Raw genomic sequence first — 14042 nt, 5'->3', positions numbered from 1 at the left:
AGCATCAACAAGGAATCCAAGAATACTCCTAGAATATGCACTGAATTGATCAACTGTGGGCGTGAATCTTCAATCAAAGGAGACTGCTCCATGACTGCAAACTCCTCAAAATACTCTCTTCTGTTTTGCTTGGCTCAGCATCAGCTAGCGGTTCTTCATCCATGAGATGATTTCATCCAAGCACTGGGCCATCTTTGTGGTGGTTGCGTGGTCATATGCGGTGAAGGGTGGGTAGAGCTGTGTGTCATCTGCATGTTGCTGGCATTTGAGTCCATGTCATTGGGCCAATTCACCTACTGGCTGCGTGCAGATATTGACAAGGACCAGAGAGAACTGATCCTCATGGAGGCTCACAAGTGGTGGAGATGCAGTTTGCCGTCACTACTCTCTGGGTGCATCCCTCCAGGAAGAGCTCAAACCATTTTAGTGTGTTACTCTGGACTCCAGCCAACTCTGTCAGGCTAGACAGCAGCATCTCATGGTCAGCAGTGTCAAACACTGCAGAGAGGTCCAGGAGAATGAGAATAGATGTCTGGCTTCTATCCGTTGACAGGAGGAGATCATCTATCTGTGCTACTAAAGCAGTTTCAGTTCTGTGTCCTGGCCTGAATCCAGATTGTGCCGTGTCTAGAACATTAGCTTCAGTTAGATGTGCTTGTAGCTGGCCTTTAGCTAGCTTCTCTATGAGCTTCCTCAGGAATGGGGGGTTTGACACTTGGGTGGTATTGGCTAGAACTGAAGCTTCCAGGGTAAGTTGGTTGGACTGTTGAGTGTTAGAAGGAGGACAAAAGATTCCTTCCTGAATGAGGCCTTAGCTATTTGGCTAAGGGTATTTGCCCCAGTTGTTCATGGCTTTCTGTCACATGCCAGGAAGGATTCACAGACCAGTTACAGTCTATAAATATGATTTGTTTTTTCTCATCCTGATGTGTAATGTTCCTGGGCAGGAGAAGGAGCTGCTGTCTTCCAAGGTGGCCAGGCTGGAGGAGAGAGTATCTGAGCTCACCATGAAGCTGAAGCCTGCCCTGTCCGACAGGGAGAGGTTCCTAAAGGTATTGAGTAGGCGCAGGCAAATGAGAGAGAGAGAGAGAGGATGGGGAGTGGTGGGAAGAGAGGCAATGGGGAGTGGTGGGGAAGAGAGGCAATGACACAAGAGGAGGAACAGAGTGGGAGAAAGGAGAATGCCGGGGAATCCAGATCAGCCCTGGGTGCAGAGAGGCCATTGGGAAAGGTGACTGTCAGGGCCAGCTCCAGGCACCAGCTTTCCAAGCAGGTGCTTGGGGCGGCATGCAGAATGGGGCGGCAGTCTGTGTCCCGTGGCGGCAATTCGGTGGCGGCTCCGCTTGCTCTTCCCACCACGGTGGCTTTTCGGCGGCAGCTCCGCTGCTCTTCCGGGCTCGGTGGCAATTTGGCAGCAGCTCTGTCGGCAGCGACTGCTTGGGGTGGCAAAATTGGCAGAGCCGCCCTGGTGACTGTGCTGCTTGGCTTTCAGGAGAAAGTGGAGCTGCACCAGCAGGTGCAGGATCTCACCTTGCAGCTGGAACATGTGCAGCGGAGCCAAGAGGGCTTCAACGGCCAAGTGTCAGACCTTCACCTGGAGCTGGTGAATGCCAAGGCCCAGGCCAACCGCCAGGACCAGGAGAAGATCCTGATGAAGGAGGAGCTGGTGACCCTCAGACAGGTGACTCCTTGAGTGACTCTCTGAGCTGGGTGGGGGAGCCACGAGTGGACTCTGCGGGCATCACCCGCTCTGTGAGCACTGCTTCCAAACCCCACCCTTCTCAGTGAAATGAGGGCCCTAGGGCCCCTGCCCCCTAAGAGCCAGTAATAAGCTGCTTTACTAAAGTGGGTTTCCAAGATGCTCCCTCCATTCCCATATTCCCAACCACTTGCCCTACCCCACCAGCCACCCTAGTCTCAGGTACAGTGTTAGCTTGTGTGCGTGCCCACCACCACCCTCTGCTGGAGGACTGTAGACCTTCTCCTCTCCAACAATCCCCTCTACTATCTGAACTAGCACTGAGGTGCTTGGATCCAGGTGCCCTCAGCTCCTGTCTCCTTGTCGCCTCATGACATTCTTGTCATCTATCCACTGCAGCTTGGTGCCCAGGCTAGACTTTCCAGGAACTGGGGTGAAGCCCTGAGGCTCTATTTTGAGCTCATGGAAAAGATCTAGAATTTGTAGGGCTGTCAAGCAATTAAAAAAATTAGTCATGATGAATGGTTCAATTAAAAAAATTAATCACGATTAATTGCACTGTTAAACAATAATAGAACACCATTTATTTAAATATTTTTGGATGTTTTCTACATTTTCAAATATATTGATTTCAGTTACAACACAGAATACAAAGTAGACAGTGCTCACTTTATATTATTATTTTTGATTCCAAATATTTGCACTGTAAACATGGTAAAAGAAATAGTATTTTTCAATGCACCTCATACAAGTACTGTAGTGCAATCTCTTTATCGTGAAAGTGCAATTTACAAATGTAGAATTATATGCAAAAAAATAACTGCATTCAAAAATAAAACAATGTAAAACTTTAGCACCTACAAGTCCACTCAGTCCTACTTCAGCCAATCGCTCAGACAAATAAGTTTGGTTACAATTTGCAGGAGATAATGCTGCCCGCTTCTTGTTTACAATGTCACCTGAAAGTGAGAACAGACGTTCGCATGGCACTGTTGTAGCTGGTGTCACAAGGTAATTACATGCTAGATGCGCTACAGATTCATATGTTCCTTCATCTTCAACCACCATTCCAGAGGACATGCATCCACGCTGATGATGGGTTCTACTCGATAACGATCCAAAGCAGTGCGGACTGACGCATGTTCACTTTCATCATCTGAGTCAGATGCCACCAGCAGAAGGTTGATTTTTTTTTTTTTTTGGTGGTTCGGGTTCTGTAGTTTCTGCATCAGAGTGTTGCTTTTTTAAGACTTCTGAAAGCACGCTCCACACTCGTCCCTCTCAGATTTTGGAAGGCACTTCAGACTGTTAAACCTTGGGTCGAGTGCTGTAGCTATCTTCAGAAATCTCACATTGTCAAATCTGCAGTGAAAGTGTTCTTAAAACGAACAACATGTGCTGGGTCATCATCCGAGACTGCTATAATGTGAAATACATGGCAGAATGCAGGTAAAACAGAGCAGGAGACATACTATTCTCCCCCAGGAGTACAGTCAAAACTTAATTAATGCATTATATTTTTAACGGCGTCATCAGCCTGGAAGCATGTTCTCTGGAATGGTGGCCAAAGCATGAAGGGGCATACGAATGTTTAGCATATCTGTCATATAAATACCTTGCAATGCCAGCTACAGAAGTGTCATGCGAATGCCTGATCTCACTTTCAGGTGATATTGTAAATAAGAAGCCAGCAGCATTATCTCCTGTAAATGTAAACAAACTTATTTGTCTTACTGATTGGCTGAATAAGAAGTAGGACTGAGTGGACTTGTAGGCTCTAAAGTTTTACATTGCTTGTTTTTGAGTGCAGTTCTGTAACAAAAAAAAATCTACATCTGTAACTTGCACATTCACAATAAAAAGATTGCATTACGGTACTTCTATGAGGTGAATTGAAAAACACTATTTCTTTTGTTTATTATTTTTACAGTGCAAATATTTGTAATTGTGTTGTAATTTAAATCAATTATATTTGAAAATGTAGAAAAACATCCAAAATATTTAATAAATTTCAATTGGTATTCTATTGTTTAACAGTGCGATTAAAATTGCCATTAATCGTGATTAATTTTTTTGAGTTAATCGCGTGAGTTAACTGCGATTAATCAACAGCCCTAAGAATTTGTAACCTGAACAGAGTCATTTCACGGGTGGGACATGCCTGAACTCCTCATGTCTCTGAGCTGAGTTGGTCTATTTCTGTAGGTCATTTGGTGTCAGTTGGATCTCATGGACCAGAATCCAAGATCCTTGCCATCTTGTCATACACAGCTTCTAGATTTCACTTGCTGCTGTCCTGTGCATGGACATCACTGCAGTGAATTAGGCCAAGTCTCAGCTATGCACATGGGTTCCCACTGCAGGTAAATGAGAAGCTCTCCTCTGAACTGGGTCAGAGCCACCAGAGACTGGAGACCTCCCTGGGTCAGCTCCACCACCTGGAGGCTGAGAAGAAGATCCTGAACAATAGGATCCAGGCCCTGGAGACTGAGCGCATGCAGCTGCTGGGTGAACAGGAGGCACTGAAGTCAGAGATGCAGAGGGATGCTGGAGGCCAGGGAAATGATGTGGCAGCTCTTCAAACGACCTGCGAAGGGCTCAGGTACCCGAATATTGGGAGCAGGAAAGGTAGGAGACAGGAACAGAGAGGCACAAGGAAAGAGAATGAATCCCCTAGCTGAGCTCTTCATGCTACTTCTCTGCTTCTGTGTCTAGAGTGGAAGCATTAAGGGTCAGGGCCAAGATGGGAAGGCATCCTTCAGTCCAGCTGCTGCACAGCTCATCCTGGCTGTTAAATAATCTGTAATCTGATGAACTGGCTTCTCTTTGCTGCAGTCCAGCCCAAAGCTGCTGGGTGCTGTCTAGCACCTTTCACATAGTGTGTATCCCATAGGCTGCCCAGAGCGAAATGATTCCAGGTGGCAGCGCGTGGTACAGATGGCAGAAAGGATGCTGGAGTGGGAGTTCCATTGGCCCCTTGGGTCACTGGGGAGGGGGCAGTGGAGTGGTGAGAGAGGTTTCTCACTGGATTTGGTGACGGAGGTGGAGGGAGGGAGGCTGTTCCAGGCAGCCGCAGAGGGGAAGGCTTTCTCACCAGCCATGCTGAGCTGATACGGAGGGCCAAGGAGATTGCAGAGGTGGGAGTGGGGAGCAGGTCTGTGGGGAAGACTGGGTAGGAGAAGCCCATGCAGCATCAATGGGTGCATTAGCCAGGCCCAGCGCTTTGCAGCACTCGTGCTGTTTTGCAGGGCATCGCAGTCCCTGTTGCAGGCGGAGAAGAAAGCCCTGCAGGCTCGCTGCATGGAGCTGGAGGCTGTCCTGCGGCACAAACAGGAGGAGTTGTGTGGCCAGCTCGCAGAGCAGCAGCAGGTCTCCCAGCACTGGAAGGACAGATGGAACCAGGTGGCCGTGGCTCTAAAAACCAAAGAGGAGGAACTGGAGCAAGCACATGTGGCGCATCAGAGTTTGTCTGCCAAGGTGGGTCATGGCCAGTGAGCCCCAGGCCAGTTGCTGCCTCTCTGTCCCACCTGGCAGCCTTGGGATTGCACCATCTTTCCACCCCTGCCCCAGCTCTGCACTCAGCCACTTGAGTCTCCTTTCTCGTTCTCTCATCTACGCCCCAGCTAGTGGGTCACTGAGCTCAGGAGCTGGGAGCTGCGAGCTCCTTGGTTCTAATTCCACAGCTGCCACCAAGTCAGCATGTGACTTTGGGCAAGTCACCTCCCTTCCATCTGCCTCAGTTTCGCCATCTGAAGAACAGGGAGAAGGATACCTCCCTCATAGGGATGGTGGGAGGGTTATATATAGATCCACATACTCTTTGCACCAGTTTAACTACTGTGATTTTAATTTGATCTAGCTAAACCAGTGCAAGTTTTCTAGTCTAGACAAGACATTTGAAGCAAGAGGCTCAGAACCCCATGGTCAATACCCCCACCCAGCCCACCACCAAAACCACTGATTATATGTCAGCTTTGTACTGAGCTTCATCCTGATGTGCCCTGGAATGTAGCTAGCAAGGTGGCCAGCTTCTGGATCCCAAGGTGAGGAGCCCCTTTGACATACCTAGAACCGGACGGAAAAAGAACACAAAAATCACATGACTTTCTTTTTCTGGTTTCTTGAAATTTCTGAATTTTTCCAACCAGCTCTAGAAATACCTGGGATTGACAGGGAGGTGGGGAATGGGGTGGTTCCTTTGTCTGTCTTCTGAAGGCTGGTTATGTGCTAACATTGTGTCTGTGGCAGTGGATTTCAAGGCTTGCTCCTTCATCGGGGATTCCTGGCATGTCCCTGGGCTCTCCTGTACCCATTCCTCCTGAGGTGTCCCCAGGCACTGGCAGGGGGTCCTGGCACTGCTTAGTCAGGCCTAACCATCCTTCCCATGTGCCTTTCAGCACACTGAGCTCCTGGAGGACTGCGAGCTGCTCCAGGTGGATGCGGAGGAGCTGGCCGAGCTGAGAGGCGCCGTGCGCAGGTAGGGGGTGAATGGTCTCGCTCTCCAGCTGTTATTTCCATAGGTCCTTTTGTCTTGCTGCTCTGATCCCTGCATTTATCCCCTTTCCTTTCCAGCTAGGGCCACCCTGCAGTGTGGTTTCCTCTCTCTTATCAGAAGGTTTTTTTTCAGACACACCATCCTGGATGCCTTGGCACAGGGCAGCCACCTTAAAAATGAACTGGAGCATTCCTTGCATGCTTCCCTCCCCACTCGCCTTTAGGCTGCAGCTTCCTCTGGGCTCCAAGGACATACAGAGAGAGGCAGGCAGACGGCAGTGGGCAGAACTCCTTAGGAAACCCTTTTTCTCTGGATCCATTGCAGAGGAATCCTGGACAGCTCGCTGGCATAAATGGAGTTGTGCCCGCTTACATGACACTGCAGCTGCATTTGGCCAGTGGAGTTCTCTCCCTGACATGGCACCAGCGCAGACTTGGCACTTGATTCTGCTCCCATGGATTTCAATACTGGGGTAGCCGTAGTCGAGTGAATCTCTCCCTGCCTAGCCTCTAGTACAGACTGTGCCGCTCCTGGGTGAACTGCAGTCTCCTGCCCGCGTGACACGGCCTAGCAAAGGCTTCACCCTGTGTCCCTGGTTTTGCATTAGCAGAGTCACAGCTGCATCGACCCAGAGACACGGCTGCTGGTGCCAGGAAGTCTCTGGTGAGGCTGGCATGCTGTGTCCCCATGTATACACCCAGGGTCCAGTTTCAGATTTGAGTGCCCAGGTCTGGGATTGGGAGCTCAGATTGGCACCGAGGTGCTGAAAATGGACATGGGTATATGTGCCAGCCTGAGGTCCCAGATCCCCAAACTTGGGGGCAGGGAGGATGGAAAGATAGTGAAAAGCTTGCTGGGTCTGAGCCCAGTTGCCCCACTCTACGCAGGGTTGCCCGTGCTTCCGGCCCATAATGCTGTCATCTTCCATTCATTAGAGGGCAGTGGGGTCCCTACCCCTAGGGGGATGATGGCACTACGGTGTGGGTGTGCTGCACCATTCTGATCGGGCAGTGTTTGACCCTTTGCCCTCGCTTTGCACAGGAGTGAACGACTCCCCAAGGCTCAGGACAATGGAGATTTGGGCCCCTGCAAGCCACTGAACCCAGCTGAGTCCAGGCTCCGAGAGAAGAGCCGTGGTGCTCTTCGTGGGACTTTCCAAAGCCCCTAAGTGACTTAGGAGCACACATCACGGGCAAAGTCAATGGGATTTGTGCTTCTGAGTCCTGTCAGGCATTTTGAAAGTCTCACCCCTAGTGTAAATTTACAACCCTTTTTATCCCCTAGCCTGAAGGAAGAAAATGGAGATTTAATGAGACAGCTGAGGGAGCAGCAACAGGCCACCCAGCTGCTGCAGCTACAGCAAGAGCTGGCTACAAACACAGTAAGCAACAGAGAGATGTATGCACCCTTTTCCTCCTCCAGGGAGAACTCCTAGACACATTGGTCTGAGGGCCAGAAGGGATCATTCTGATGATCCAGTCTGACTCCCTGCATAGCCCAGCCCAGAGACCCTCACCTAATAGCCAGTTGCTCCACTCCTCTCTCTCCCTCTCATCTCCCCTGTCCTGAACACAGTGTCCAGTGGTACATCTGGGTGCCCACAGTGCTGCAGAGACACCAGTCAACCCCTGCCTCGCTTTTATTTTCATCTCCCTTTTGTAAGCTGCATACAGTGTCATATCTCACCACTTGATCCGGGGATGTAAATCACAGCCGTTATCAGAGCAGGCTGGAATGAGTGAGCAGAGTTCTGGCTGAAGCCCTGGCACATCCCGTTTCATACTTTCTTTAGCATCTGACTCAATCGTAGCAAAACAGGTCAATGGCTGTTCAGGGCAGCGCCACAAGCCAGGGTTCAGCCTCAGTACCATTGGAAGGAATGAAAAAGGTCTTTGGTTAAATACAAGCTGCTGTTCTGGCCAGTTCCAAGCCTGGGGGCTGGTGGGTTCTGGGGAGGTGAATGATTGGTTGATAACAAAGATGGAACCAAGCAAAGGACATTATGGACTCACTGTGATAGATCCTAGCTCTCCATGTGCCACCCACCCCCCAAACACACACAAGGGAGGCAGTTGCTTTGGGGTAGGTGGGTTTGTTAAGGTGGGGAAGGTGCCAGATCAGGGATGAGGGAAGCCAACACCTCAAGTTACTTGAAAAACCTCTTATATTTGTTCCTTCCAGTCTGTACCGGGATCAGGCTCAGAGAGGACTTCAGAACAAGAGGCCCTTTACAAAAAGATCCAGGAAACCCAGTGAGTTCTTGCTTATCCTGTCATGCTACAGAACTACTAGATTGACTGGCTGGGAAGTCACTGGCAGGTGACGGCAGGGAGATTTCTTGTTAATTGAATGGCTCATCCGCCATCCTGTTGGAGGCAGTTACAAGCCAGGACTTCCCTTTTGTATAAAACTATAAGGAAGACTCTAACAAAGAGAGATCTTGGGTCCCTCGATATTACCCACCAGGCCCGAAGAAGTGTAGGGTGATGATGGGCTGTCTAGTCAATGTAGGCATCTGCCTCTTTTCCAGGCTCCTGCAGACCTAATTCATTCCCTGTGTAACTCTGCTGATCATGGAGTTGCTGACTTTGGATCCTGGTGCTCACAGAGTTGACCAGACTTTCTTTTAAGGATCCTGTGCCATGGTTTAGGACAGTCTCTTATTAATTGGCACACAAGTAGCAATCTACCCCCAGCTGTAATGTGTGAAATGTTGGCTCTCCTGGACCACTGAATTCAGCAGCAAAATTCCATTGGGTTGCTATTGCCAAATAAAAAAGACTGGGGCTAAGATCCTGTTTATGACACTGGAGATTTATTGGTTTACTTCTTGGTTTCGTCCGTCCTTTTCTCAGATTGGCTTCCAGGGAGTGGAGATTGTGGAAATCTCTGGTTTCTCTGGAAAATAACTGGGTTCCCTGCATTTGTTTCTTGTTAGCGACAGGATGAAGAGGCTGGAGAATGAAAAAGTGGAGATGAAGTCTGAGATCAGGAAGCTGAAGGTAGGAATGGCTTTGTTCCTATCTCCATGTGCCCGATTCGTGGCAGGGACGCATGATGGTTTCAGTTACAGTCTTGGGAGCCTGGTGGAAATCTTTTCTGCTCCCTAGAAACCCAGGGAAATATCTTCTGCTGGGATCTGACTCCGCTACAGGGATACATTACAATTAGGCCATGCATTCACATGTTATTTCTACCCTCAGTCCATCTGGAGCACCCTCTCTTAGTGTTGGCTCTCATGATACCCTGGCATGATGGATGGACTTTCAGGTGATTCTTTAGTGGACTAGGTCTTCCCCTCCAGGAATGGCATCCTTGTGGATACTCAGGCTCCTGTACTCTCCGCAACATCTGCCCTTTAGGGGTCCCACTGTCACATCTTAAGAGCAGATGGAGGTGGTACTTTTGTTATGGTGTGGAACCCCCTTGGCCTCCATCTTAGCTCATTCCTCCCCCTCCTTGACTTTCCTTTTCCAAAGGTATTTTGAGTGAGATTCTGCCTTGGGTTGGATTTCTCTACAGTCTGCCAGTCTCTAAACTACAGCAAAGTATTTCCATTTATTATTAAATTGGGGTGCCAAGGAGCCCCAGCCATGGCCCAGGACCCCATTGGGATAGGCAGTGTACAAACACAGAACCAAGAGACGGTCCTGCCCCCAAAGAGCTTATGACCTAAATAACCAGTGACTGAAATGTATGTGTCAACTTCTGTATCATAATTCTGCTCCCCAGCCCTCAGAGCACACTGGCAGTGGGGAATGCGGTGGACACAAAAGGGTGAGTTCCTTCCTTGGCTCTGGTCCCCCATCTGTTCTTTTCCAGCCTTGAGATCTGCCTGGTGTGTTGTAACAATTGCCCGTTATCCAGGGGCCAGCCATGCTGCTGTGATCCGCGTGCACTGGTGTCCCACCAAGCATGGCTTTCAGGGCGGGCGGGCATCGGGAAGGTTCATACACATCTTGCTTTCTTCCCCCTCTGGCAGCTGGACGGCGCTTCCGTTCTGCGGATTGAACTGGACGCCTGTAAGCAGCAGCTGGAGCTGGAAAAGAGCCGCAGTCAGGCTCTGAATGGCAAAGTGCAGCTGCTGCAGTCCAGGCCCTGGGACAGTGCTACTCCCCACCATGAGGTCGGTACCGTTCTAGGTGTCTCCAGAGCAGGGCTGGGTGTTGTACCCACATCTGTGCCATGATCTCTACTGAGCTATTTTCTATTGCTTGGTGCTGCAACCTCCCTAATGCTCAAGCGACATGACGGTGACTCCATAGCGATTTCATTGTACATTTAAATACCCTGCATTTTAATTGTGCTCCTCAACCCTTACAGCATCCAGCCCACATGGGGCTGATCCGGCTTTGTCTCTGATCTGGCCTAGAACCTTAGTATCTCGTGACCACGGTTGCTTTTCCACCTGTTCTGTTCAGTGTTTGTATTGGAGCCGTGCAGAGTGTGTGCACATCTGTGCTTTGAATTTTGGCTGTACCCTGGTAGAACTCTCTGCTTAGCTACCAGCCAGGTGACGGTAACAGGATTCAAACTCAGTCCTTGCCACTCTGACTACAGAAGCCTCTGTCTGTTAAGCTAAAGAGATAACACTGTTCATTCAGTTGGTAGAAAGGACTGTTACAGATGTGCCAACCCTGCCTTCCCCGGTAGAGGGCAACGGTACACGTGCTACTATATCAGACCCTGTCTGACTTAGGCCCCAATCCTGCAATAGACTCCATAGTTGCAGATCTTCATGCCCCCGCTGACTGCACAGGCCTATGGTAGCAGATCCTGATGCAAGATCAGGGCTTTAACCACTTCCTGGGAGTGATTGTCTGGCATAGAAATGCAATGGAAATTGGACCCTGCAGTGTCCCTGTCCAGTCTGGCTCTAGCTGTGAGCTGCAAATAACCTCAGAACACACCTGTAGAATTAACAGATACTGAACAATAGTAGCCAAGAAGCCAGGGCTTGTGGCTAAAGCACAACCCCAACAGGCAGGAGACCTGGGTTCTGTTCCTGGCTCATTTGCTGACTTGCTCTGTGACTGTGGGCAAGTTGCAGCACCTCTTTGTGCCTCAGTTTCCTTTTCAGTAAACTGGGGTTAATGATACTGACCAACCCCACTGGGGAGCAGTGGGGCATTGACGTCACTGTCTGGGAGGTGATGTTGATGTGCTTCCGCTGCAGCAGGAGTCCAGATTCAGCCACCTCTTTGCAGAGGACAAGTTGCGAGCTGTGTGCCAGGGAGCAACAGGTCTGAGCTGCTGTTGCCTAGGTGACATCTCTGTGTGTATTTTCCAGCAGATCAAGTTCCCAGCGACCTCCAATACCACAGCAACATCTGGCTTAGAGATGGATTGTCCTGTGTCCTCTCCAGGAAGGTGAGTGTCCGTCTGTCTCCTGAAAGTCCATCAGTCCCATCCTGCATGCTGCCCTGACATACCCATATTCACTATGCCACATATCCAGCAGCATGTCTGACTGTCTTTGTGCTACTCACCTTACTCACCCCATTCTCCAGGCTGTATGTTACCAATGGCCAGCCTTGCGGGATGGCCATCCTGCTGCTTGAAAAGGGGAACAGGAAAAGGGAGACCTGGAAGGAAAGTGAACTTGGATCAGACTTTTATCTGCATGTGGGCTCTTAAAGTGATGATTTTAGCCCCTGGGGGCATTGGAGGACACCCTAGAAAATGCTGTAGAGCAGAGTGAAGGTCCTTCCAGAGACTCTGCTGAAATGCGGATCATGTCCACTGATGGTGAACGGCATCTGCTTTGTATCTCAGTTCTCAGATTTCTAGTCCTCAAGGAGAACCGTTGGCCACGGAGAGCCCTCAGGGCTTGATGGCCTCAGGGGACCTGTCTGAGGTGGAGAGCCTGAAGCGGAAGCTCCAGAGGGAGACTGCATCCCAACAGGAAAAGGAGGAGCTGATCTGGACTCTGAGAGAGGTGCAGGCTGGATGTGTACTTTACAGCTGTTGTGTGTAGAGACATAGGAGGTGATGGAGGGGGAGGGTAGGAATCCCAGAGTGCTCTTCAGGGGACAGGATGGGTATCATGGAGTGTGATACCTTCTCTTTGGTCCCTTCCTGCTGATGAGTGCCTCCTTGGGAAGAGTCTGGGGGCCAGATTCTACTGTTACGCCAGGGTGAATCCACGGACAGTGGAGTTGCTCTGGGCTCATCCTGGCTAATGGAGAGCACACTCTGTTCCCATGTGGCTAAGGAACTTCTCCTAACTATGGGGTTCAGGGGGTTCTGCAGAGCCCAATGACAGGAAACTAGGACTGAGACACTTGGCAGACGATAGTTACACAAAGGAAATACAGAGAGCCCCCCACTGTGGGGATGTACCAGGAGGGGGCCAGCCTCAGGGCATGGTGGGAATGAATATGTGCATCCCTGTGGGGGATGCCAAGAGATGAGGACACATGAAAACCAACCAACCATCTTCCAGGAGAAGAAAGTCCCTGCAGGCAGGCCTGGGAACAGCATGAGGAGGGCACCTAGGAAGAGAATGGGCACGGAGGCTAAATCTCCTTTCTTTTACTGTTAGGAATTAGAAGAACTGAAACTAAAGCAGCCAGGAGACATCAAGGTGAGAGGAAACACCCTGACGTCTTTACACTGTTAGAGTGACTTGGTACAAGGTACAACTGCAGCCGTGCCAGTGGCATTCAGTAACCCATCTCGGCAGGGGTGGCCTGCAGGCTCTCAGAGCAGCCAGTTCTAGGGGTCTGATGCCACAGCTGAACGAAGCACTTATGCACATGCTTGATTTAAAGCCAGCAGAGTTGAGTAGATTTACACCAGCTGAGGATCTGGCCCTGGAGCGCTTTGTCCTTGGTCTGTTGTTTTCCTTAGTCTGAAATAAACAAGCCCCTGTTTTGCTCTGTGAGTCTGGCAGAAGTGTGGTGCACGGCTTGAGGTTCTTATCTGCTCCTCAGTACTGTGGTCTCTGAGCACCTTGTCATCTTCAAGGTATTGCTCTTCCCAGCCCCCCCGTGTGATAGGGCAGTGCTATTACCCCGTTGTACAGCTGGGGCGCAGAGAGGCTGAGTGATGTGCCCAGGGTCACACCAGAAGGTCTATGCTAGAATAAGGAATTGAACCCAGCTCTTTCAAGTCCTGGGCTAGTGCCCTAACTACTGGGCGACCCTTCCTCTCCAATGGGGAAGAATGGCAGGGTCCTGGGGAATGGAAGGTGTTGAAATAAATGGAAATTATTATTAAATGAATATAGCTGCTGCTAAGCCAAGAACATGGTGACACTGGCCATAATAATCACACGCAGTGTAGAGCCTTCCTGTGTTTCCCAAACAAGCTAGGAAACATGCAGAAAGCCTTGATAGCGGGGCTCGATCCGGGAACACACTGCGTCCACTTCTTTCTGTAAGGAATACGCTGCATTTCAAGGGTCTGAGTGTTATTCCATGTGGCACACAGCTTCCTTCCCACCTGTCCAACTTTTAGGCCACCATTTGGTTGAGCATTTTGGACTCTGACCTTCCAAGAGAGCGGCATGCAGGCCCAGGAGATCTCATTGTACGATCAAGGCCTTGGAGCTATGCAGTACATTTGGGCAGGTCTCTGACTCAGTCCTGGGAACTTTTGGAAGAGTTCTAAGAGGGTCAAAGGTTTTGCTTGAACTTGAATTCCATGGCTGGTCTATGCCTGGCACTGTGTCAGGACCCATGGACAGGGAGTGGGTGAGATACCCACCCTCATCTTCCACTGGCATCACTTCTCCTCGGTGTTGCCATGTAATGAGTATTGTTGAGAACTGAGGCGACGCATTCAAACTGTCACTCGGCCATGGATTAGCCCCAGCATGGCTGTGGAGTTTGACAATACTCCATA

General features: G+C 50.1%; 1 protein-coding gene across 7 annotated transcripts in view; it reads left to right on the top strand.

Moving 5' to 3' along the window:
* Positions 1-14042, top strand: part of LOC140918559 (uncharacterized) — a 39002-nt gene that overhangs the window by 10608 nt on the left and 14352 nt on the right. For 5 of the 7 annotated variants that reach the window (XM_073363270.1, XM_073363273.1, XM_073363271.1 and 2 more), the window contains 13 exons: positions 948-1052; positions 1493-1681; positions 4063-4301; positions 4948-5176; positions 6097-6176; positions 7479-7575; positions 8376-8446; positions 9133-9196; positions 9927-9971; positions 10177-10320; positions 11485-11564; positions 11970-12132; positions 12739-12780. In XM_073363270.1, coding sequence (XP_073219371.1) covers positions 948-1052; positions 1493-1681; positions 4063-4301; positions 4948-5176; positions 6097-6176; positions 7479-7575; positions 8376-8446; positions 9133-9196; positions 9927-9971; positions 10177-10320; positions 11485-11564; positions 11970-12132; positions 12739-12780 — 1548 coding nt within the window. The remainder of the gene's footprint in view (positions 1-947; positions 1053-1492; positions 1682-4062; positions 4302-4947; positions 5177-6096; positions 6177-7478; positions 7576-8375; positions 8447-9132; positions 9197-9926; positions 9972-10176; positions 10321-11484; positions 11565-11969; positions 12133-12738; positions 12781-14042) is intronic. The other 2 variants (XM_073363272.1, XM_073363274.1) reach the window with 2 other exon arrangements.

This window comes from Lepidochelys kempii, chromosome 10 (genome assembly GCF_965140285.1).
Source record: "Lepidochelys kempii isolate rLepKem1 chromosome 10, rLepKem1.hap1, whole genome shotgun sequence".
NCBI classification, from domain to species: Eukaryota; Metazoa; Chordata; order Testudines; family Cheloniidae; genus Lepidochelys; species Lepidochelys kempii.
Note: the sequence above shows the minus strand (reverse complement) of the source record. Positions and strands in the feature narration are given on the sequence as shown.